Source organism: Hyperoodon ampullatus (genome assembly GCF_949752795.1).
Source record: "Hyperoodon ampullatus genome assembly, chromosome: 10".
In the NCBI taxonomy this organism is placed as follows: domain Eukaryota; kingdom Metazoa; phylum Chordata; class Mammalia; order Artiodactyla; family Ziphiidae; genus Hyperoodon; species Hyperoodon ampullatus.
The window spans coordinates 75,250,607-75,277,541 of record NC_136923.1 but is presented as its reverse complement, the minus strand read 5'-3'; the positions used below and the strand labels follow the sequence as shown (position 1 = coordinate 75,277,541).

General features: G+C 42.1%; 1 protein-coding gene across 1 annotated transcript; it reads right to left on the bottom strand.

The window, feature by feature from the left end:
* Positions 1–755: 755 nt before the first annotated feature.
* Positions 756–26,935, bottom strand: SPATS1 (spermatogenesis associated serine rich 1; the record flags this gene model as incomplete). Its single annotated transcript, XM_079712949.1, has 8 exons — positions 26,859–26,935; positions 25,749–25,918; positions 18,427–18,574; positions 14,279–14,403; positions 12,552–12,713; positions 7,233–7,353; positions 5,991–6,053; positions 756–903 (listed from the first exon to the last, which is right to left on the bottom strand). Exons 2-8 carry the CDS (start codon positions 25,873–25,875, stop codon positions 756–758), a joined length of 894 nt encoding a protein of 297 aa, XP_079569075.1. The 5' UTR covers positions 25,876–25,918; positions 26,859–26,935.

The following is a 26,935-nucleotide window of genomic DNA, read 5'->3' as shown; positions in this document are numbered from 1 at the left end:
AAAGAGAAAGTGTACAACTCTGGACAAATGTTAATTGTAGACTCTAGGTGAAGACTATGTAAGTGTCTGTTTGTTGTACGATTCTCACAACTTTTCTATCAGTTTGAAAGTTTTCAAAATATAAACTTAAGAGAATTCCCTGGCGGTCCAGTGGTTAGGACTCTGCACTTTCACTGCAGAGGGCCTGGGTTCAATCCCTGGTCGGGGAACTAAGATCCCGCAAGCCGTGCAGTGCAGCCAAAACAAAAAAGTTAAAAGAGGCAAAACACAGTGATTCTGCATCCAAGTCAAACATTTGATTTAGAACAGTCACACTAACAGAAGCAATTAACAGGAAAAGGCTCTGAAGAGCACAGTCAGTGCCTGCTTCCTGGACCTGTTCCTGTTCAAGATTGTCTTGGAAAGTCCAAAGAACCAGCCTGCTCAAGAGCCATCTCGGGGCAAAGGGCACCATCCACTCTGGGAGAGGCTCTCTGCCTCCCTCATCTCCATTGTGAAGCCTCTCAAAAGCCTGCTCTTCTGGGCTTGCCTCCAGTTTTTATGCTACTTTTTTTTTTTTTTTTGGCGGTACGCAGGCTTCTCACTGTTGTGGCCTCTCCCACTGCAGAGCACAGCCTCCGGACGCGCAGGCCCAGCGGCCATGGCTCACGGGCCCAGCCGCTCCACGGCATGTGGGATCCTCCCGGACTGGGGCACGAACCCGTGTCCCCTGCATCGGCAGGCGGACTCTCAACCACTGCGCCACCAGGGAAGCCCTATGCTACTTTTTGAAGGTTCTTTGACCCACCAACAGGTAGCAAACTCTGTAGCAAGGGGACCACTGGCTGCCAACTGTCAAGCTCTTCAACTTCTCTTATCTCATTCTTCAGCTTGTTGGCCTTCTCCTTCACCCAGAAAGGCAAGCTGTGGGAAGAAAACAATACCCTGAGTTGAGTTTGTCTGATGCAAAATTTACAAACAACTTCAGCAGACAAGGCACTACATCCTCCAAAAGTAAGAAGGCCTCCCATGCTGCAGACAAAGTACCAAAATCAAACACCGTGTTAGTCTTCACCATTGCCCCTGCCCCAAACCCAGGTCTCTTTTGTGTCCCTCTCTACCCAAGAAGTTGACCCCAGTAGCCTGCATCACCTTGACTCCTCCCTGCCCCCACCTTTGAGCTGGGCTTGGCTAATGGGAGGTACCAACAGGAGATCAGAAGGTGGAAAGACAGAGGTTGGGGTATGTCTTATTGAGATCCTCGGCTCCCGCCCTATCTCCTGAGGTACCCCAGTTCTGGAGCCGCTGTATTCTCCTCTGCCGCAGGTCCTTTCAGACAGCCCTTCTCCATCTCCTGCTGCTCTGTGAACCATGGGCCCTCCTTCTGCTGTTCAGACCTAGGAGCAGTAAGAGCTTCCCACTGGTGGGAGCCCCTGGGTGCTTCGCCCTCCCATGTGAGTTTCCTCAACCTGCCCACACACTGGTAAACAGTCCTTTCATTAAACTGTCTTCAGAATCCCACCTGAGTGTGCCTTCTGCTTTCTGCTGGGACCTCAGCTAATACAGACACCCAGCGTCCTCCCAGGTCTGTTGAGATTTGAAAGGGCATATGCTGGGCTGCAGTGTGTGGGTTCCGAGAGGTACCAGGAAGTGAGGTTCCTGGGATGAGTCAGAGCAGGAAGACGAAGAATGTTTTCATCTTTTGGCGCTAAAATTTTCGTATTTTTAGGGAGAAGTGCATCATGATTGAGAAAATACCCTGATAAACCTGCTGGAGTTTCCTGTAAGGAGGAAGAGGACTACCACACCTAGCAATAGGTGGGAGTAATGGTTACCATTTAAAGCTGACAACCCGGGCTTCCCTGGTGGCGTGGTGGTTGAGAGTCCGCCTGCCGATGCAGGGGACACGGGTTCATGCCCCGGTCCGGGAAGAACCCACATGCCGCGGAGCGGCTGGGCCCGTGAGCCATGGCCGCTGAGCCTGCGCGTCAGGAGCCTGTGCTCCGCAATGGGAGAGGCCACAGCAGTGAGAGGCCCGCGTGCAGCAAAAAAAAATAAAAAATAAAAAAAAATAAAGCTGACAACCCAATAGTAGAAGCCCAAGTAAGAACAGCAGGACAACAGACTTCCCCAGCGGTCTAGTGATTAAGACTCTGTGCTTGGAGGAGTGGGATAGGGAGAGTGGGAGGGAGGGAGACGCAAGAGGGAAGGGATGCGGGAACAGATGTATATGTATGACTGATCCACTTTGTTATAAAGCAGAAACTAATTAAAAAAAAAAAAAAAAAAAACTCTGTGCTTGGGGCTGCCCTGGTGGCGTAGTGGTTAGAATCCGCCTGCCAATGCAGGGGACACGGGTTCGAGCCCTGGTCCGGGAGGATCCCACATGCCGCGGAGCAACCAAGCTCATGTGCCCCAACTGCTGAGCCGGCACTCTGGAGCCCGCGAGCCACAACTACTGAAGCCCGCGCGCCTAGAGCCTGTGCTCCGCAGCAAGAGAGGCCACCGCAATGAGAAGCCTGCGCGTTCCAACGAGAAGTAGTCCCCGCTCACCGCAACTAGAGAAAAGTCCATGCACAGTAATGAAGACTCAACACAGCCAAAAATAAATAAATAAAATAAAAATAAAAATAAATAATAATAAATTATATTTTTAAAAAAAGACTGTGCTTTTACTGCAGGGGGTACAGGTTCAATCCCTGGTCAGGGAACTAAGGATCCCACATGCCGTGAGGCACCGGCCAAAAAGAAGAAAAAGAAAAGCAGGACGAACAGCAATATAGAAAGATATTAGCATAAGGAACCAGCAGGATAAGAACACAAGCATTCCTAAACAGCAGAAGAAATAATTTTTTAACTTTTGTTGAAATAATCAAAGAAAACAGTGAAAGACTCAGGGTAAATATAATACACATAATACATGTAACATAAGCTATTATGATAGAATTGAAATCAAATCTGTCAAATCAATAAATGCAAATGGCCCTAATTCACCTCTTAAAGAAAAAAAATTTCAAATTGGCTCACAAAGCAAAATTCAATTCTTTGTCTGAGAGAAAGACCTAAAACAAAGTGATTTGAAAGTCTATGAATGGGCAAAGGCATATTAGTTAAATGCAAACAAAACAAAGTAAGAGTTGTAATCTTAATATCTGGCTAGGTATAACATAGGACAAATGCATTAAATGAGAAAAAGAAAGATATTTTTATAATGCTAATGGCTACAATTAACAATAAAGATAGGGCTTCCCTGGTGGCACAGTGTTTGGGAGTCCGCCTGCCAATGCAGGGGACACAGGTTCGAGCCCTGTTCTGGGAAGATCCCACGTGCTGCGGAGCAGCTAAGCCGGTGCACCACAACTAGTGAGTCTGCGCTCTCGAGCCCGTGAGCCACAACTACTGAAGCCTGCACACCTAGAGCCCGTGCTCCGCAACAAGAGAAGCCACCGCAACAAGAAGCCTGCACACTGCAACAAAGATTAGCCCCAGCTGTCTGCAACTAGAGAAAGCCCTCATGCAGCAGCGAAGACTGAGTGCAGCCAAAATAAATAAATTAATTAATTAATTTATTTATTTAAAAAAAAGAAATCTATAAAAAAAGCAATAAAGATAGAAGCACACTAATATTGGGACATTATAACACAATAACTCTTGGTCCGAGTGGACAAAATGAGTGGACAAAAATGAGTAAGAAAATATAGGGACTAAACAGAATAATCAGTAATATAAATCTTCTGGGTATGTATCTAACTTCGCATCCTGATGAAATAGAATGTACTTTCAAATGCATGTGGAGAAAGTCCCAAAATCGAACGTATATTAGATCACAGGGAAAATTTTGATAAGTTCCATAAAATAAAAATACTAAAAACAATATTTTCTGATCACGAGGTGATAAAAGTAAAAATGAATTACAGGACTTCCCTGGTGGCTCAGTGGTTGAGAGTCTGCCTGCTGATGCAGGGGACACGGGTTCGTGCCCCGGTCTGGGAAGATCCCACATGCCGCGGAGCGGCTGGGCCCATGAGCCATAGCCGCTGAGCCTGCACGTCCGGAGCCTGTGCTCCGCAATGGGAGAAGCCACGACAGTGAGAGGCCCGTGTACAGCAAAAAAAAAAAAAAAAGAAAATCCTGAGGTCTTTTATCTGTTGTAGCTTTTTCTTTTTCTTTTTCTTTTCATTACAACAGGTATATTGCCCTGTAAATTGTGGTAGTGGTACCAGGAATAAAAAATTAAGGAATTTTTAACTTTTCAATATTTGTGTAGTTCAGTTTTTCTACATTTTAGTATAGAAACTTTAACAAAATGCAGTTTTGAAGGTGTTTCCTTGTGAGTTAACAAGTAAAGAAGATCATTATTAATTACTATTTTGTATGAATTTTGCTAAAGTTAACTGTAAAGAAACACCTGCTGACTTGCAGTTTAAGGGGATCTATTCTCCCCATTTCCAAACCATGAAATGAATGGGCTCTGACATGTGGAGAGAATAGATATTTGTATGTTTGCAATGTGTGTTTTAGATAATAGAATTGGGTATTTAAATTAGCATATTTGTGAATTTAATAGCATTAAGATTTACTTCAAAGAGAAAGACAAATACCGTATGCTAACACATATATATGGAATTTAAAAAAAAAAAATGTCATGAAGAACCTAGGGGTAAAACGGGAATAAAGACACAGACCTACTAGAGAATGGACTTGAGGATATGGGGAAGGGGAAGGGTAAGCTGTGACAAAGCGAAAGAGAGGCATGGACATATATACACTACCAAACGTAAGGTAGATAGATAGTGGGAAGGAGCCGCAGAGCACAGGGAGATCAGCTCGGTGCTTTGTGACCGCCTGGAGGGGTGGGATGGGGAGGGTGGGAGGGAGGGAGATGCATGAGGGAGGGGATGTGGGAACAGATGTATATGTATGACTGATTCACTTTGTTATAAAGCAGAAACTAATAAAAAAATAATAATAAAAAAAAATTAAAAAAAAAAAAAAGATTTACTTCAAATGAAAAATCTCAAAATTCCAAAAAGAATTACAAAATAAAAACCAGAAAGCTCTCCTACCTGGAAATTCAAAATCTCTCTATTAAGGAATTCTTTAGTCAAAAGGAAACTACCAATGGGAAATGCAGAATTCTTCAAAAAATAAGGATAACCTACATATCAAAATGTATAAGGTTCAGAATGGAGCTGAGCTAACATATAAGATCAGAGGAATGATACTTCCCTCAAATACAGAAATACTCCAATAGCTTGCTCTCTGCCTCTTCAAACTCTAACCGTCCTCCCTGGCTGCACTCATTTAAGCATATGCCTTTCTTTTCTTCTTTTTTTAAATAAATTTATTTATTTATTTATTTATTTATTTATTTATTTATTTTTGGCTGCATTAGGTCTTCATTGCTGTGCGCGGGCTTTCTCTAATTGCGGTGAGAAGGGGCTACTCTTCGTCACGGTGCTCGGGCTTATCATTGCGGTGGCTTCTCTTGTTGTAGAGCACGGGCTCTAGGTGCACGGGCTTCAGTAGTTGTGGCTCTCGGGCTCTAGAGCACCGGCTCAGTAGTTGTGGCACACGGGCTCAGTTGCTCTGTGGCATGTGGGATCTTCCCGGACCAGAGCTCGAACCCGTGTCCCCTGCATGGGCAGGTGGACTCTCAACCACTGCCCCACCAGGGAAAGCCCTGTCTTTTCTAACAAACTCTTATGTTTTGGAAAGCAGGGACCCTGACTTTTTGCTCCACATCAAACCCCTCACAGTGCACACCTAGGACTACACATGGCATCTGGTATTTGTTAATCATATCTGTTGAAGATGTGAGCAGCCCAGCTGCCAGACTCCACAGACACTTGACCTTCGAAACCAAAAACCCTCCATTCAAACTGCCTCACCCACCTGCTGGGATTCAAAAGGTCCCTATGTGTTAGGTGTCTATGAGCTCCTCCATAGAAAATAAACAATTGATATTTTCATAAAGATAGGATAATATGAAACATGCTGAGAGAACTCACTTGGGAATTTGTGGAAGAGGCTCAAGTGGAATAAATGTATCAAATTTCTTTTCATAAGGCATTCTGAAAAACAGAAAAGGCAACCATAAGATTGGTATGGTTTCCATGGCAAAGAGATCAATACATCATTGTGTTCAATAAAATGTCTTATTTTCTGGTTTTAATTGTTACGTATGGGCTTCAAAACTGTTAAGGGCCATAATTCTTATTATTTTTTTACCATTTTTAGTAAACATCATTAAAACAAACATGATTAATTTTTATTGAGGTATAGTTGATTTACAATATGTTTAAGGTGTATACATAGTGATTCACAATTTTTAAGGGTTATACTCTATTTGTAGTTCTTATTAAATGTCAGTTATATTCCCTGTACTGTACAATATGTCCTTGTAGCTTATTTATTTTATACATAGTAGTTTGTACCTCTTAATCCCCACCTCTCTTTTGCCCCTCCCCCTCCCACTAGTAAATACTAGTTTTTTCTCTATATCTGTGAGTCTGTTTCTTTTTTGTTATATTTACTAGTTTGTTTTACTTTTTAGATTCCACATATAAGTGATATCATACAGTATTTGTCTTTCTCTGTCTGACTTATTTCACTATGCATAATACCCTCCAAGTTCATCCATGTTGTTGCAAATGGCAAAAATTTCGTTCTTTTTTACAGCCGAGTAATATTCCATTGTATACATACACCACATCTTCTTTATCCATTCATCTGCTGATGGACACTTAGGTTGCTTCCATATCTTGGCTATTGTAAATAATGCTGCTATGAACATTGGGGTGCATGTATCTTTTCAAATTAGTGGTTTTGTTTTCTTTGGAACATGATTGATTTTTTAAAATATTTTTAATGTACTATACCTACTATTTTTTCTTTTAATTTAATGACCCTCCCTTTCTCCTCAATGCTTAGTTGCAAGTACAAGTCAATCCAAATAGTAGTCACTAACCAACAATCTGATTCAGTATGAAAACTGAAGTCTTCATATTTGTTGATAATAACAGGAACAAAATTAACAACCACCTTTTTGTAGTCAAGATCCTGTGTATGATTTCAATTACACATATGTACATGTGCACACACTAAGGAACTAGGTACAGATTTTTTTAGAAATTCTCACCAAATATGTCTTGTTGAGATTCACCCCTTGTCAAATATAATTTATATGTAGTAGAAAGAAATAGAATTCCTTTAAAGTTAACTAAATAACCCTAGTATTAACATACACTTACATTGAAAAATTCCCTGGTGGGAGAGTTGATCCTGCTTTGTGGAAGCCTTTACTCTGTTCTGGATACATATATGGATTATCTCCTGGAGTTGCCTTTGGGATTCCATTCCTGGGATCAATAACTGTGAATGGTGTTTGAAAACAAAATCATAAAAAGGGCTGAAGATGATCCACAGATTTGCTGTAAGAATTGACATGACAATGGAAACAGGATAATTTAGTGTTTTATTATGAGGTACATATAGGTATCTTAATGTTCTGTTTGTGATTGTCTCACCTTGAGGAGATGAAAAGTGTGAGCCTAAAATAAAATAAAAATTAAAAATAAATTTTAATAAAACAGATTAAAAAAAAAATAAAGTGAGAGCCTATGTTTGAAACGTTTTTTAAAAGGTGTTGTTGGTCTTCCCTGGTGGCACAGTGGTTGAGAATCTGCCTGCTAATGCAGGGGACACGGGTTTGAGCCCTGGTCTGGGAGGATCCCACATGCCGCAGAGCAACTAGGCCCATGAGCCACAACTACTGAGCCTGCGCATCTGGAGCCTGTGCTCTGCAACAAGAGAGGCCGTGATAGTGAGAGGCCTGTGTACCACGATGAAGAGTGGCCCCCGCTTGCCACAACTAGAGAAAGCCCTCGCACAGAAACGAAGACCCAACACAGCAAAAATTAATTAATTAATTAATAAAAGGTGTTGTTATGATTACCTCACCCTGGGAAAGAAGAATAGCTTAGGTTTGGATGGGATGTTTTGGTTTAAAATGAATGGTGAATCAAAAGTATCTGAAATGATTAGCATGAACTCTGACTTGAAATCTTTTCATTCCTGAACATTAGTGCACTTTGAATCCCTGAATCCCTTCAGGATTAGAGGCAGCTCTAATTGGGGCTCTGCCTCTCCGACTGGGTCTCAGGAGGAAATCAACTAATAAGGGTTCTGCTACGCCTTCTGACTCAAAGACTAGGGTAGTGTAGCAGTAGGAGGTGGCCTTCCTGGTGGAGAGGAGTCACGAAAAAGTCTACTGATGCTGAGCAAACAGTGCTTCCTCAGCCCATGCTCAGACACCCAACCCAGCTGCTTCCAATGCCCCAGGAATAAGTAACTAGCCACATGGAGTCAGCCTGGTACAGGATGGTCGTTTAAACCTGCACCTCTTACACCAGATGCATTTCCTAAGGGAATAATCCTGGACTGCAAGACTAACCACCTTGGGATCAGAAGAAAGGATCCATGGCTGGAAGCACAACCTCCTTCTTTGCTCACACACCCAATGAACAGGACCCTCTTTTTAATTTTTAAATGCTTGTTTTGGTATTGCTCCATTCACCTGTACCCACAAGATACAAGCCAAAGGGAGAGCTGGGGAAGATTTTTGATAAGCTGTTTCCTACTTGCCCGAATTTCTCTAGCTAACTCAGAAGAGCCATCTGCACAATTGGTGGAAGTACTTGAGTTACTGGAGTACTTGACTTTTTAATTTTCTATTTTTTACTCTTTCAAAACCCTTTTCAATAGCTAAGACTCTTCAGCTAAACTTTTTATTAGCTCTTAAGTTGCAGGGAAATAACATCAACTACATCTGTACATTGAGTGCTTCCTGAGGATGAAATGCTGAGGAATCAAAGCAAGGAGAGTGGAGTGACCCTATCTTTTGAAACCCAAACCAGGGTACTGACAAGTAAAGGTCAGGTGACAGCAAGAAGTGGTGAGAAGGGCTTGAACTGTGAAATCAGTCACGCCGGAGTCCAAATTCAATTCTGCAATTTCTAGTTCTGTGCCCTTGAGCAGTTTAACTTCCCTAAGCCTTAGAATCCTCATTTATAAACTGTTTATTTCAAATGTCTACTTTGCATAGCTATCATGAGTACTGAATAAGAATAATCTGGATACATATCAGCACTCAAGAAATGGTAGCACCCTGTTTGGGGAAAGTATCCTAGGAACTTGTTTGGAAAACCGGGGCTTTCTGAAGAATGCACTAACCATTCTATCTCTAGACTGCTCTTCTAATCTACAGATCCTGGACTTGAGCTGCAGCATTTCCAGCATCCAGTCAACCCTTCAGACTGGTCCCCACAATCCGAATTAGCAAGAGCCAATTCCTTAATATCTACCCAGTGGCTACTGTTTGTCCTGAATTCAGTGGGTTTTGTATATTGACAGACTCCTTGGTTTGTCTCAAGCCTGAAGTCAAGGGGAGATTCTGTCAGTAACCAAGGACCTCTCTGTTCAGTTCTGAACAGGTTTTTCCTTCAATTGCATGGCTTATCCCTATACTTGTGCTACTAAATGTATAAAGGTATAATCTAAGTTGTTTAATATATATTGTGCAATGTTTAGTATGTTGCACCCTTAAAGCTATCTGTCCATGTATCTTTATTTCAAAAATCTGAACGTAGGGCCAGCATATACTTCTGTTCCATGTTTAATGGTGAAATTTAAACGTCAATCAATAAAAATAGTATACCCACGTAATGCTTAAAAAAAGAAATGGGGACTTCCCTGGCGGTCCAGTGGTTAGTTAAGACTCTGAGTTTCCACTGCAGGGGGCTCGGGTTCAATCCCTGGTCAGGTAACTAAGATCCCACATGCCACACGGCGTGGCCAAAAAAAAAAAAAAAAGAAATGGTAGCAGTGTTATTATTTGAAATCAGGACTAGGCTAATACCACCCGCATCCCAATTTTTTTTTTTAATCTGGAAAATTCAAGGTTAGAGAATAGGGAATCCTATCTAGTTGGGGAGACAAGACAATAAAAACAGTAAAGGGAAGGAAGGAAGGGAGGAAGGGAGGGAGGGAGGGAGGAAGGAAACGGAATAATAAACACAAAATTCAGGACAATGTTTACTTTCGAGTTAGGAGGGAAGTGATGGGTTAGGGTTAGGATTTGGATCATCATGACAATCTCATTTACTTTTGATATGTACTTGCAGTTGGCCCAGTTCTGGCCAGTGAGACACGAGTGGAAGGAATTCTCCCAAGGACCATATGGGAAAACTTTTCCTTCCTTCTAAAAGGGGAAGGCAACAAGAGATTTTCCTCTTTTTCATGTCTTGAATATAAAAATGATTCTTGGAACAGCAACAGTTATCTTGTGACCATAAGGTGACAAGCATCAAGGCAAGAAAATCCAACACTACGAAGAATGGTAACACACACACACACAAAAATAAAACGAGCCTACATCTTTGATGACATCACTGGGCAACCAGACTATATAGGTCACCTAGATGTCAAAGCTTCTTGTTAATTACATAATAAATATCTTATGATTTAAGTCTGTGATAATTTGATTTTTCTCTTACTTGGGGCCAAGAGCATGCCTAAGCAATAGAAAGCTAAACTTAATCCCTTCTTGATTTTTCTCAGTTGTTTTCAGACATAAACCAGTTAAATAAATCCTTCCTGGGAATTCCCTGGCAGTCCGGTAGTTAGGACTCCACGCTTTCACTGCTGTGCCCCGGGTTCAATCCCTAGCTGGGGAACTAAGATCCCACAAGCCGCGCAGCATGGCCAAAATAAATAAATTAATTAAAATTAAAAAATAAATCCTTCCTGTTCTACCCTATGGCTGCATCTCAATTAGGAGTGGGAAGTCGGGGTGTGTACAACAGGCTTACATGACATCAAGGCTTTAGTGGAAGGCTTTGGGTCCTGGGTCACTGTCTGCAAACCACATGGGTATCTGCTACTCTCTGAGAGTTGGCATCTATTTCTGTTGTCTGCTAAAATGGGTCATCTAGTCTGATCCTTCAGAAGCCATCCCCCTCCACAATGCGTCAGGTGAGGCACACATTTATTCTCAGATGACCCCTGGCTTGATGGTCGAAAGTGCACCGTACAGTGGCCTCCCAGCATTCCAGCTTTAAGACCAGCTCTCCTGGCTTGCTCTCTCTCTCTCTCTCTCTCTCTCTCTCTTTCTCTCTGTCCTAACCTCCACAGTCTTTACATGGCACAGAAATGCTGCTATTCTTACACATCTCCTGGCTGGATGAGACCCTGAGGCTGGCTTTCCACCCAAATATTGCCCACAGCTATCACCACTCTCCTGCTCAGATTCAGGCCAGATGCCACTTCACTTTGAAGCTCGAGGTCTTCCTGTAGCCACCTGTGAGGCAGAAGCCCCAGCTAGATTCACATCCGATCACCCACTAGCTTTTGATCTCAGGAGTTGGGTAGGACATAGGACTCCTCGAAGTCCCCGTATCAGTGACTACTTTAGTCTGGCTTTTGGTGTATTCTCTATCCAAACAGAAGCCTTTGTCTTTTGTCTCTGCTACGAGTTTAAAAGTCTACTTTAAAACTCAAAAATGAGAGCCTTCCATTTCTTTCTCTTTGTATTCCTACTACAGCAATCTTATTCTTCCCTGAAGCAATGGCTGAATCCTATAGGGGTATTTCTGTAGAAGTGTGTGCCATAAATGGTCCCTTAGTATTCAGAAACTCTTTAGGGTCTTTCAGTAAATCCATGATGGCTAGGTTGGGACAGAGGACTCACCAAGTTAAAGCTGAGAAGAGATGTATATAACTCCTCATCTCAACTACCTTTTATTAAATCAGCTGCAAAATAACAACATGCACTTCAGGCTAAGGTTTACAGGATGTTTTCCTTGTAAAGAATCTAAAGTACAGGGACACCCCTGGTGGCGCAGTGGTGAAGAATCCGCCTGCCAATGCAGGGGACACGGGTTCAAGCCCTGGTCCAGGAAGATCCCACATGCCACGGAGCAACTAAGCCTGCGAGCCACAACTACTGAGCCCACGTGCTGCAACTACTGAGTGCACATGCTGCAACTACTGAAGCCTGGGCGCCTGGCACTCATGCTCCGCAACAAGAGATACCACCGCAATGAGAAGCCCGTGCACCGCAACGAAGACCCAACGCAGCCGAAATATAAATTAACTAATTAACTTTTTTAAAAAAAGAATGCACTTAAAAAAAAAAGAGAGAATCTAAAGTACGATTTAAATGCATATGACAGGCAGCATTTAATTAAAACATGAATTATTTTCCTCGGACTTCAGTGGAGGTTTCTATTAATAAGTATCTGAGAGAACTTATCTGATGACTTAAATGTCACATTAGCATTTTATGAAATCCAGAGAAAAACAAAAATGTAGATCAGCATATGTTGTGAGTTCTATGCCAAAAAGTGCAGTCTGCCAACCATCCCCTTCACTTTCCTATCTTCCTGGCTGCACTTGGGTGACCTGGTGACCCCTCAGGGCTGCCCCCAGCCACGTGATGCTGGGCCTGCAGAATCATGACTCAGGAGTATTTTTGAACATTGCACAGTTAAGGTCCAGGAGGAAAACATTACCATATTTCTTCCTCCCAAAGCACTTGTCCATCGTCCTCTCTGATAGAGACCTCCTGTTGCCGAGGAAGACCCCGTTAAAGAAACACTGCTTTCCAACATGGTAGGTGTGGATGTTGCTGCTAAGCCTTGGGTAAAATGTCCACTCAGGATGCTGCCCATCTTCTGCAAGACATCAGAAATCCTTCCATCAGCACTGCTCCCAGCATCACAATGTAGTTGGATGACAAAACACTGTGAAACCCCCCCCAGGCACTATCTGGCTATACAGCCTTTATTAACGGGTATAATTCCTTGGTTCTACATTGAGGGCAATGTCAGACTCTGTGGAACTAGGCACAAAAGGCAGGGAAGTAGGAAGAAAGCTATCGAAGAGGGCTCTCTTTTTTTCCCTTTTTACCCTCCCCTTCAAAAATAAAGCCAGTTTTGGGCTTCCCTGGTGGCGCAGTGGTTGAGAGTCCACCTGCCGATGCAGGGGACACGGGTTCGTGCCCCGGTCTGGGAAGATCCCACATGCCGCGGAGCGCCTGGGCCCGTGAGCCATGGCCACTGAGCCTGCACATCCGGAGCCTGTGCTCCGCAACGGGAGAGGCCACAACAGTGAGAGGCCTGCGTACCACAAAAAAATAAAATAAAATAAAAAAATAAAGCCAGTTTTATGGCTGGAAGTGATGTATGGGTTAGGAAGCTCAGAGACAGTTTTACAACCACCTACAATCCAACCTTTCTCTAATAAGTGTGTAGGAAGAACAGAATGCCCATCAACCAGGGAAGGGTTGGAACACCCATGGCATCTTAACCGGATGATACATGGTGCTGGCAGCAACAGTGGCACATGCATGCACTACAGTGACACAGGGAAATGTGAACATACGATTATGACCAAGGAGAAAGGCTGCTGTGAGACCTTAGGCTAGTTACTGGACCTCTCAGTGTCTCTGTTTCCTCATTTGACCCTTTTCCTGTAAAATGGCTAAAGTGATTTTAAACAATAAAAGATCTCCTGACAGCTCTAGGGTTGCTTAAGAAACTCTTGTGCTCTTTGGTGGCCGAGAAGGAACACATGCTTTGGAGGCAAGCAAGTTTGGGTTCTAATCATCCCTTCATTTCCTAGTTTCGTGTACTCATATGGGTGACTGAACCTCTCCAAGCCTCAGTTTCCTTCTGTGTAAAATGGGTAGGTCTGTATTAGCCACATAGGTCTATACGTATTGACAAAGAAAGAGGTCCATGATCTATTTACTTTGAGTGAAAATAATTTGTATACTATTTTCTACTAGTGAAAATAATTTGTGTACTATTTTCTACTAATGAAAATATGGTGGTATATTACAAGCAATAAATATATATATACAAACATATATATATATATATAAATGTATACATACATATATACATGTCAAAATTCTCAAGGAATATATATCAAACTCTTCACAGCTATGGGGCAGAATGGGAAGATTATTGGAGAATATTGGGGTATGGGTTTTTATACTCTACATACTTATTTATTGTTTTAGTATTTTGCTACAGTACATTTATGGTTTTTACATAAAAGCATTTTATTTTTGCAAAACACATAAAAATAGCTGCCCAGCAGAGTTGTTGTGAGAATTAGAGATGAAGTGTGTTGAATGCCTGGCACCTAATGGACCTTCAGTGAATGGCACCCAACAGTATAGCAGCCTTCTGCAAAGACCCTGGGAGTGGAGGAGGACCTATGACTTACTCACTTGTCTGCAACTTAAGCAGGCTGAATTCCTGGGGATATTTATCCTTTCGGGCTTCAGGCAGTGAGGTTTCAGAGGAGTGATCAGAATGTGAGGAGGAGGATTTCAGATCCAAATCTGCAGCAGGGCTGGAAAGGAAGCAGAAGGATTAGATTCTTCAATGTGCTTAAATTGGAAGTTAGAAGCTGATCTTACACTAGAATCCCCCTCATGTATGAGAACTAAGACTATTCCTCGATAAAAGTCCATGAGAATATAATTTATATATTCGCAATTTGAGGGGACTGAAATATATTCAAAAGGTGCATGCTTAAAAAATTTAGTGTCCAAAAGTTAAATATAGAATTATCGGGGAATTTCCCTGGTGGTCCAGCGGTTAAAAATCCACCTTCCAATGCAGAGGACGTGGGTTCGATCTCTGATGAGGGAACTAAGATCCTACATGCTGTGGGGCAACTAAGCCGGTGTGACGCAACTAGAGAAGTGCATACACCGTAACAAAGAGCCCATGCGCTGCAATGAAAAAAAAGATCCTGCATGCTGCAACAAAGATCCAACTTGCTGCAACTAAGACACAACGCAGCCAAATAAATAAATATTTTTAAAAAATTACCATATAACCCAGCAATTCCACTCCTGGCATATATCCAAAAGAACTGAAAACAGACCCTCAAACAGATACTTACACAAGAATAATGTCCATTGCACCATTACTCATAAGAGCCAAAAGGTGGAAATAACCCAAATGTCCATTGATAGATGAATGGATAAATAAAATGTAGCATATACATGCAGTGGAATATTATTCAGACATAAAAAGGAATGAAGTTCTGATATATTCTACAACTTGGAAGAATCTTGAAAACGTTATGCTAAGTGAAATAAGCCAAACACAAAAGGACAAATATTGTATTATTCCACTTATATGAAATATCTAGAATAGGTAAATTCATAGAGACAGAAAGTAGATTAGATTAGAGTACCAGGAAATGGGGAGAGGGGAGAATGGAGAATCATTGCTTAATGGGCACAGAGTTTTCTGTCTGGGGTGATGAAAATGTTTTGAAAATAGTTAGTAGTGATAGTTGCACAACAGTGTGAGTATAACTTAATGCCACTGAATTGTACACTTAAAGTGGATAAAGTGGCAAATGTTCTGTTACATATTTTTTACCACAATTTTTTAAAAAATGAATGATGCGAATTCCCTGGCAGTCCAGTGGTTCAGACTCTGTGCTCTCACTGCCGAGGGCCCGGGTTCAATCTCTGGTCAGGGAACTAAGATCCCACAAGCCACGTGGTGTGGCCAAATAAATAAATATAAAAATTAAAATTAAAAATGCGTGATATACTGATACATGTTACAACATGAATGAACCTTGAAAACATTAGGCTGAAAAAAAAGAAGCCAGACACCAAAGACCAGATATTGGTGATTCCATTTATATGAAACATCCAGAACAGGTAAATCCATAGAGATAAAATATAGATTAGTGGTTTCCAGGGCTGGGGGGATAGGGGACATGGGGGTGACTGCTAAAGGGTACAGGATTCTTTTGGGGGTGACAAAAATGTTCTAAAATTGACTGTGGTAATGATTGCACAACTCTGTGAATACACTAAAAACCACTGACTTGTACACTTTAAACCAGTAAATTATATGGTATGTGAATTATGCTTCAAATAAAACTGTTACCAAAAAAGGTACATGTTCAATTAAACCATTGACTGGAAAGAAAAAATCAGTCAGTATAAAGAGAAGAGGCAGAAATAATCAAAAACAAACCTAGACTGAAATGGCTGTAATAACAGAGCATTATGTTTAGTGCCTAACTTCTTGGCAGTTAAAAAGGCCTACAGCAAACTATTGTGTCAACAGAAAAAGCAATCACTTCTGGTCTAAGTGGCCTTGCATTTGATAGATGGCCTTGGACAATGCTTTCAGATGTAGTTATCTGTTATCAAGTCATAGGATCTTTTTTCATAATATTACATCACCCTGATATTTGAATAGTTTCAAACCAACTTCATACTGATAGTCTTGTTTGCTCTACAAACATCCTGTGATATAGGTGGGGCAAATAGAATCACTTCCATTTGCAAGGGAAATGGGCCCTCAAGGCAGCTAACGATAAAACACACCCCAGACAGAGGCAGAGCTGGATCTCCAGGTTAAGTCTAGACTATGTTGCCTAAAAGTCATAAAGAACCCGAGTTCCATAACTCACAAGTCTTGTATAGCTCGATCTCTAGTTTGTTTTTTATTTATTTTATTATTATCATTATTATTTTTAATTTATTTTTGGCTGTGTTGGGTCTTCGTTGCTGCGCATGGGCTTTCTCTAGTTGCGGCAAGCAGGGGCTACTCTTCCTTGCGGTGCGCAGGCTTCTCATTGCAGTAGCTTCTCTTGTTGCGAAGCACAGGCTCTAGGCACACCGGCTTCAGTAGTTGTGGCGCACGGGCTCAGTAGTTGCAGCTCGCTGGCTCTAGAGCACAGGCTCAGTAGTTGTGGCACATGGGCTTAGCTGCTCCGCGGCATGTGGGATCTTCCCGAACCAAGACTCGAACCCGTGTCTCCTGCATTGGCAGGCGGATTCTTTTTTTTTTTTTTAACATCTTTATTGGAGTATAATTGCTTTACAACGGTGTGTTAGTTCCTGCTGTATAACAAAGTGAATCAGCTATGCATATACATATATCCCCATATCTCTTCCCTCTTGTGTCTCCCTCCCACCCTCCCTATCCCACCCCTCTAGGTGGTCACAAAGCCCCGAGCTGATCTCCCTGTGCTATGCGGGGCTGCTTTCCACTAGCTATCTATTTTACATTTGGTAGTATATATAAGTCTATGCAAGCGGATTCTTAACCACTGCGCCACCAGGGAAGTCCTCGATCTCTAGTTTTTAATAAACATATCTACAGTAATAACTTTGAACTTTTGAAGTGTGCAGATAGAGCAAAAATGCAACAACTCAGAGTCCCCCTCCCAGTTCAAAATGTATGATAATTTTGACACTGGGGTGAAATATGTCTCTTCTAAATATTTTTTATATATTTGTGTTTGCCAAACAAACCGTGTAGAAAAGATTGCAAGGATAAAGGAGACTTTCCGAAAGAACTTTAGAAATATCCACCTACTTTGTTTTACGCAACAAACATTTATCTGAGTACATTTTGTGGCAGGCATTGCTCTAGACACTGGGGATCCAAACAGTCCCTACTCTCAGGAGCTTAGGATCAAGGGGAAGAGGACATGGACAGATAAACAGATGACTGTGGAAAAGTGGGTAAATGCAGAGCTGGAGAAAGCAGGTTTTGCAAAAAAATAGTATAATATGATATTAACTGTGAAAAATAAATACATATTTCTATGCATAAGAAAGAAATCAATTTTTTCTCATGCATATAAAAAAATAAAATGTTGACATTGATTCTCTAAGAGATAAGATTATTGTGATTGTTATTTTTAATACTGCTTTTTATATTTTCAAAATTTCTACAATGAACTTAAATTACTTAACAAAAATTGTTAGAAAAAGGTTTTCAAAACATTTGACCATAAAAGAAATATAAACAGAGCAAAGTACAGAATACTTTTTTTCTAAATACAGTTTTACAAATAATTTTAAGGCCAACATCCAGGAGAAGAAATAAAGCATGGCCAGCCCTTTCCTCCCACTCCCCAAAAACCATCTGTGTGTCCCTTTCCCAGAGAGGTAACCACTATCCTGACTCTGACTGTTATGGTAATCATTTCTTTGATTTTCTTTAAGATTTACCACCTGTGTATGTATGTATGTATTCCCAAAAAACATGTAGTTTAATTTCACCTTCATAATAGTCAGCACTTGCACAGCCTGTATTGTATGCCGGGGGAATCTTCTAATCTCTTTACAGTATATGTATTACCTCATTTAATCCTCACAACTGTGAAGTATTACCCCCATTTTGCAGATAAGAAAGCTTCACCAGGGAGGTGAAGTAATTTGCCCAAATTCACTCAGATGCCAAGTGACAGAGTAAGATTTGAACCCAGTCTGGTTCCAGAATCCATGCTCTTGCCAAATATGTCACACTACCTCTCAGACTGTTGGCCCCCTGGTCAGAATTGACCCCAACATTTACAGCTCTTCCCTGGACCCTTACTTACTCTGGGTGAACAGACCCTCTGCCAGGGCAGAAAGGCCCACTGACGCTTAGACCTGTTTCAATAGAAGATGAGAGGCTGACACTTCTGCCAGAGGACATTATGTTGGCAAAGCATCCCTTAGATTCCAGAAAATCATTGAGTTTAGTACCTGCAACACATAGATATCACCATTTGATTACATTCATGAAAATACCTCCCACTTTATCTTATTCCCTAGATGATAAATAATTTCTTTTTAAAAAATAACATTTGTGGGAGTTCCCTGGCAGTCCAGTGGTTAGGACTCAGCACTTTTACCGCCATGGCCCGGGGTCAATCCCTGGCCAGGGAACTAAGATCCCACAGGCTGCATGGTGTAGCCAAAAGAAAAAAAGTTTGAGCATTTACTGTATACTTGAGATTGTGTTAACGTCTTCACACATTATCTCATTTAATTCTCATAACAACGCACAGACAGAAGTATTACTTATCCTTCCATTTTACAGATGAGAAAACTGAGGCTCAGAATGTTGAGCAACCAAGACCACATAGAAAATAAACATGTTGGCCCAGGTTGGATCACAGATCCTGTAACACTAAAGTCTAAAAATGCTAACTTCTGTGTTAGATTGCTTGCCCCCCGGCCACATAGTTCACCTACTCTAACTAAACTAAGTGGAAGAAAGAAGGTCTGAATTGAGCTATATATCACTGTACATTGTATTGAGCATCTCAAGAAAATTCCCCAAAGGATTTATTCATAGAAAGACTAGCGAGTATAGCTGGTGATCACAATCCAAAGAACTGTCTTCAGAACTTCTATGGGTTCCCCTCCCACTGCAGTGTCATCATTCTTTTATATCACACCTTCCCCACCAGACTGTGTCTTATTCATCTTAGTAGCGCTCGGAGCAGTGCTTGGCACAAATAGATATTCAATAAATGTTTGAGTGAATAAATGGCAAAGCATTATAACTCCCCAACCACCCACAATTACAAGTCCTGAAACCCAAGGAAAGTCAGATAGAGAAGCACACCCACTGTCTTCACTCTGCTGTACAATGACTCCTATGCGAAAGTCAATCTGTTCTCTCATCATTTTATATAGGTGTGTGCGTTGTCCAGTCACTTAAAAAAAATCAGATGACTGGATATTGCACTTCTTTATGCACACCTTCAGAGAGCACAGATGCTCCATAGATAAAATGTAAGCTCTCGGTTATAGGAAAATTTTAAGAAACAAGAGTCGGACTTCTCTGACAGTGGAGTACATTTTTAGACTGACTGCTGTTCCACCTACACAGTATCATGATTCACATGTATGTGGCATATGCCAGGCACCTGGGCAAATTCCCACCATCTGTCAGAGGAACTGACCCTTAGCCAATTCTTTATTCGTTTCCTATCAACGCCCTCTCAAATTCATCTATCAAGTGAATCATATTTTTTCCACCTTTGTCAAGTCCCAACCCTACCACCAAACCCTTTACTCTTAAGAGGACTTTGCCTGTGACTCTACAAAGTTTAAAGGCCAGCTGAGCTACTTCCTCCCCTCACAATACCCACATCCTGGAGTTTCTCACGGTAAGGACTGTTGCATACAGAGTTAACAAAAAAAAAAAAGAGGGGGTTGGGGGAAGGAAGATAAAAACAAAAACAAAATAACAAAAAATATAATAAATAATTTAAAAATACAGATTCCCAAATCCCATTACAGACCCATCAAACTGGAATCTCGCATGGTGAAGCCTGGGAACCCACATTTTTAATAAGTCTCCCTCTACCTCTTAGGCTCATGCTTGGCAGTGAATTTCCTCCTCTTCAAGCCCAGTTCCATCACTGCCCTGCATTCTATCCTGTCCCTCTTCCTGACTCCCTATATGTGTCCAGTCATGAAAATCACCTTGAGGCACTTGTTCAACATGCAGATTCCAGGGCTCTGACCCAGACCTACAGGGGACAACCCGAGAATCAGTATGTTTAAGAAGCACCTCGGGGGACTTCCCTGGTGGCACAGTGGATAAGACTCTGCGCTCCCAATGCAGGGGGTCCAGGTTCAATCCCTGGTCAGGGAACTAGATCCCACATGCGTCCCGCAACTAAGAGTCCGCATGCCACAACTAAGGAGACTGTGTGGCCCAACCAAGACTCGGTGCAACCAAATAAATAAATAGATACTTTAAAAAATAAAAAGAAGCACCTCAGGTGATTCTCAGAGCCAGCCAAGTGTGGGAAGAACTGCTCTGGAACATGCACAGAGCCTAGAGCAGCCCTCGGTACATGAGGGTCAACTGGTTGCTTGAGGGGTGAGTAGCTGGGATGCAGTGGAGCCCAGTGGAGGGCAAAGCTGTGAAGAGACAGCACAGGTCCGCAGCAGCCCCGGACACGGAATCACAAATGTGGTGTCAACGAATATAACACAGACCACACTCTCTGACCACAATGCAATACTATTAGAAATCCATAATAAAAAGACAGCCAAAAAACATCCGTAAGCTTGGAAACTCAAACCACACCTCTAAATATTTCATATGATAGAAGAAAACTCAAACCACACCTCTAAATATTTCATATGATAGAAGAAAATGGAACTCATGAGGTACTTAATGATCAATGACATATGTACAATATATCAAAACTGTGGGATTCAACTAAAGCAGTAATTAGAACCTAGAACCTTAAATGCATAAACTGTATTTTACTGAATGTAAGACATTGTAATAATATTACTATTCTATGTACCACAAAGAACAGAGGCTGCCAATTAAATTATGACACATGCTTTATCACTTAGGACTTTTATTTAATACTTATTGAAGCACCACTTCAGACTTACTTAGATATAGATTTTAATCACATATCACTCGTGTGCGTATTTAAAGAAGGAAAATATAAACAAAATTAATTGGTTAAGGCATTCTTAAACCTCTCATTCAAAAGCCTGATTACTGAATCGCTTTTCAACTCAACCCTTAATGGTCACATTTTCCACCTAAATTTACCTCACGCCTGCATTATTCAGTGCTCATCTAGCAAAGTTTATGACAACTACTTAACATGGGCTACTGGGCCCACAGCACTGGTAAGACCAATCCAATTTCAGAGACACAAACTGTGAAAAATATCTATCTTACAAGTAACAGGTTATAGTGTTAAAAAACAAAGATTCCAAAATTAATGACCTAAGCTTTCAATTCAAGGAATAAGGGGAAAAAAGGCAAACATCTCAAAATGATAAGGAAAGAAATCATAAAATAAAAGCAGAAATGAATGAAATAAAGAAGATTATCAGAATTATGGCTTTGTGGAAAAACTAATAATGTAGATAAAGTTCAAGAAAAAAATCTTAATACAAGCAAACAGTATAAGAAATGAAAGAGAAGCCATAGTTACAAATAAAATAGAAATAACTTTACCCATAAAGAAATTGAGTACGAGAAATATCAAATAACTTGCTCAAGGTTACAGAGCAATGGAGTATAATTTATAAAATGTAGTTTAATGTTACTGTCACAAACCCTGACAGATAAATCAATAGAACAAATAGCAAATGTAGATAGAATAAAATTTTATGTGATAACAGTGGCACCTTATCTCAGTGAAGAAAGGATAGATCATTCAAAAAAGATTGCTGGAAGAACTAATTAATCATTTGGCATGAAAATAAAACTAAATCTCTCTTATCCCAAAATAAATTCCAAATGAATTATAAATTTGAATGTAAAAATTTAAAGATATACCTGAAAAATGATAAGTGAATGTTTACATAATGTCAGAGTGGGGAAGTTATTTCTAAGAAAGATATCGAATACAGACAAAATAAAAGAAAGATGTATAGATTTAAATACATATACATTTAAAACTTCCATAGCAAACTCTAAACTGGGAGGAAATTTATAACATACATGATAAGAAAAAGAGTTAATAATCATGACAAAGTATGAGTTTTTTACAATTTGTAAGATGAAAATAGCCTATGTACATTTGGAAAAAAAGTTCATCCTTACATTAGTAAAAGAGCTGAACTTAAAATGAGATACTATTATTCACTATCACTTTGCAAATACCCACAGCTGGCACAGCTTGGAGAAATGGCATTCTTGTACACTGCTGCTGAAAATATCTCCATCTCACTGAAGAGCAATTTGGCCATTTATGTCCTCCAAAGCCTATGAGAGGTGCCCTTTTCATCCAAGGTTCTACTTCTAGAAACACATCTATGAAAAAGGTGTGAAATGTATGTATAAGGATGCAGAAGGGACCCACACATGTAGAGAAAAAATAAGATCAAGGGCAGAGATGTCTTCTAGGTTGAGACCTGTAGGTCAGTTCTGAGTTACTTATCATAGCATTTACTTATGATAGTATTTGCCCAGAGGTTTTAACAGGGGCTGCCTTTTCATAGCCCGGAAATATTTTACGTTGTATATTGTATCGGCCACTAGAGGACAGGAGAGCTCATCAAAGCAGTGATTGGCTGCTAGGGATGGTATCAGAGGGGGCTCCTCACAAGATTTTTGGGTTTGTTTTTTTATTTGCGGGGCAAAATGTCAATGTATTATGCAACCTTGAGTAGCATGCAGTGAAATCACATCTACAAATGTAGCCTACTTCTTTGTTTGCTTAAGAAGTTTTGTGCTGGCAACACTCTAGAAAGTGGCCTGTGGTTGCTATAAGAGCAGACTTGTCTGACCGGCCAGGGCGGGAAGAGCAGTGGCTCTGCTCAAATGACACATTCTCCAGACCCAACTGACTTCCGGGTCTTCCCAGTAGTAATTCAGCCTCAAACATGACCTAGAGACACTTAAGCATGACCTCAGGCTGCCCCTCCACATCTCCTCAGGTAGGAGAAGAGGACTGGAAATGCAAGTCTGAACCCACCCATTCTGATACTGATGTTCCCACTGTGTAGAGTAACACTGAATTACTTTCAGCAAGTCAATGACCTGTCATGCCCAGCTCCCAATGTGTATCCCACCTCTCTATATAGCACTGTAGGCTGGGGTGAGGCACTGTAACCTAAGGAATGTCTTTCTCGAAAGGGTCACCATTCATCTTGATAATTGTTACTCAAATGCAATAAAAATCCAGTGAGCCATAAGATAGAAAATCCTAACAAGTCGCTAAAACTTTATGAAATACGAAAAGATGGTCCAACCTTAAGGACCAAGAGAAGGTTCTGATGACTAGAAAGGAATCAGAAAAGTAAAAGAAGAAGTTTAGAAGAAAGTCTGTTTCTGGGACTTCCCTGGTGGTGCAGTGCTTAAGAATCCGCCTGCTAATGCAGGGGACACAGGTTCGAGCCCTGCTCCGGGAAGATCCCACATGCCGTGGAGCAACTAAGCCTGTGTGCCACATCTTCTGAAGCCCGCGTGCCTAGAGCCCGTGCTCCGCAACAAGAGAAGCCACTGCAATGAGAAGCCCGCACATCGCAACAAAGAATAGCCCCCGCTCACCGCAACTAGAGAAAGCCCACGCGCAACAACGAAGACCAAACACGGCCAAAAATTAATTAACTAATTTTTAAAAAAAAGATAGAAAGTCTGTTTCTTCGGCAACATCTGTGGAATTCACGATAATTATTTCCATTTCTTTAGGCAGGAATAACACCTTACATAACCAAGGCTCTTTCACACAACTGTCATCTCAGCAGATTTACACCATAGCACTGTCTGGTGGGGAGAAAATAATACAGCAAGCCAAGTTAGCTTAATGTGGATACTCTTTAACCAAACACTCAGTTTCCCATCCCTGCTTATCTGCTCAACAAACAAACTAAAGATCTAGGATGGTGGTTTTTAACCCTTTTTTGGATCACAGACGCCCCCCAAAATTAATGAAAGCAGTGGGCCCTCTCTGCTGGAAAAATGCATATATCCCCACAGTTATGCATTCATCCTCAGCTGGTTCATGGAGCCCCTTTCCTTCCTGAAACCCGTGGGCTCCATGTGAAGCTGAGCTCAGATGTGGTCTCCTGAGTAGACACACCTACCCAGCAGAAAAAGAAGCCATGGATCTTTGGTTAATGTGATCTGGAGATCTCAGATGCTGGTGCTCTTCCAGTACCCCTAACTCAGAAACCTGAAGCCCCTCCACCCACCCTTAAAACAGCAGGTCCCTCCTTTATCCCTGGTCAACCTGAAAACTGCAGAAAGGTCTGGAGCTTAAAGCTAGAATCCCAGAACCTTTTTCTCCTTGCTGAACTAGCCACGTTGGGCAAAGAATGGCTCAAACTCCTACTGCTCTACTGGCGCCCGCTTGTAGGCGGGTAGTAAATCATACCTCCATCCTCTCCCAGCACTTACAAATTAAGAGATTACAGACCTGGAATACAGGAGACCAGAGACCAAGCTCAGATCTGATGGGGCAGAGAGAGAGCATTCTACAATCCCTTTTTGCAGCATGAAGGCCACCCACCTATATGTACTCACTCAGAGGTTTTCTGAGACACTGTGGCTGTTCTGCTCCATGGCACTGTTCTCTGAAGGCAAATGCACTCCCAAACATCTTCCTCAGCCTTAGAACCCATCATGCCATCCATTATTTAATTTAAACCTTTCATTAAAGTGTTCATAATTTCCACTTGAGTTGTCCCATCCAATAAACAATACCACAAATCTAATATATGAGCAAAGAAAAAAAAAGAAGAAGAAGAAAGGGCCTGGGCTTTGTAGACCATAAGACTCATGTCAAATCCCAGTTTCATCATTTATTGACTGAAGCACTGGGCAGGTCAAACCTCTGGCCCCCATTACTCTTTGTAATATACCTCTTGGCTGTTAGGAGATCCGGGGAGGTCATTTATGAAAGCTCTGCTTTGATGCTGCTCTCTGCCTTATCAGATCTTGGGTTTGATGCTGCTCTCTGCCTTATCAGATCTTTGGTTAATACAGACAGTATTAATACAAGTAGTTCTTTTTACATGCTCCCAAACTAGCCTCCTTTTAAACTTCAACAACGCCTTCTTGGGCTTCCCTGGTAGTGCAGTGGTTAAGAATCCACCTGCCAATGCAGGGGACATGGGTTCAAGCCCTGGGCCGGGAAGATCCCACATGCCGCACAGCAACTAAGCCTGTGCGCCACAACTACTGAAGCCCGCGGACCTAGAGCCTGTGCTCCGCAACAAGAGAAGCCACCGCAATGAGAAGCCCGCGCACTGCAATGAAGAGGAGGCCCCGCTCACCACAACTAGAGAAAGCCCACGCAGCAACGAAGACCCAACGCAGCCAAAAATCAATAAGTAAAATAAATAAATTAATTTTTAAAAAAATCCCTTCTCACTCTAGTGTACTTGGATAGGGCAACCAAATCCCACCCAGCCCTCCTGATTTCTTAAACTCAACTGTATCTCCGCTCTCCTGTGGTCATGCCAGAGTCTCCTTTCTCTTGAACCTTCTCCAGCTCACTGCTGCAGATCGCTGTGTAGATGGCGGGGAGTCGACAGCCCCGTGGACAGTTTCCAGTGTCCATGGACGCAGTTATGCACGTGTCGGTTTTAAATATTAAAAGCAACCTGGAGACAAAGAAAAGAGCTTTGTAAGAAAGGCATCAGTCAAAAAAACAGAAACTCCACGGGCCACTGAAAGTCAAGCAGGCAGGGTTGGCCTCTTAATGAGAGCTTCCCTCCTTCCCCCTGATTGGGCGTTTCCCGGTTTGCATGCCCGCCGAGCTCCCCTGGGCTCTCGCCCCGCCCACCGACATGGGCCTTCCACCCCTTCCCCCAGGGGAGGCCTGGCTCTACGCTCGGAGACCTCCAAGGAGGATGCAGCCGACATCAACGCACCAACCCCAACCGGCAGCCGAACTGTCGAACGCCAGGCCGAGGAACCAAGAGCCAAGGGCAAGAGGGACGCCGGCGCCACCTGCTCCTCCAGCGGCGGCGAGTTCTGGGGTTGCCAGGACACCTGCCCAGCAACGCGAGGCCGCCGCCTCCGGCCAGGCTGGGCTTCCCGGTCCTCCTCCCTCTGTATCCCGGGGCTCTTTGGGCCTCCGCACGTGACGGAGTCATTTGAAGGGGCAGAACTAGAGTCTCCAGCCTTGGTGGGGCGTCGTGGGCAAGGACCGCTGGAAAAGCGGCTTAGTGTTTCTGGATTTTTTTTTTCTTTTCTTTTTAAGAGTTGTGGTTCTTCTCCAGGCAATTTTCATTATCGGGACTGTAGCCCCTGGTGGCAGTAAAGGATAAGCCCTCCACAGAGCTTGCAGATGCCCGCTTATAATTGGCATGGATTAGACAAGATCACCTGCCACTTCAGAGCGCCTTTTCTGGGCCAGGCTCCCTGGTGGATGTTATCTTCCTTAAGCAGCCAGCTGCATTTTTCAAAACAGAAAGCTGAATTTGAGCAAGGGCTTGCTCAAGGTCACCCAGAAAACTGAGATTCATTTCCAAGTTTTCTTATTCCAAATCTACCACTCTCTCCATCATACCAATTTAAACTTATCTTACTAATACTTACCAGCATGTAATCAATCGTGCAGGCAAAGCTTTTCTCCAAGTCTGGTTTAAGTCCCTCAATTCAAATTCTGGCCTAAT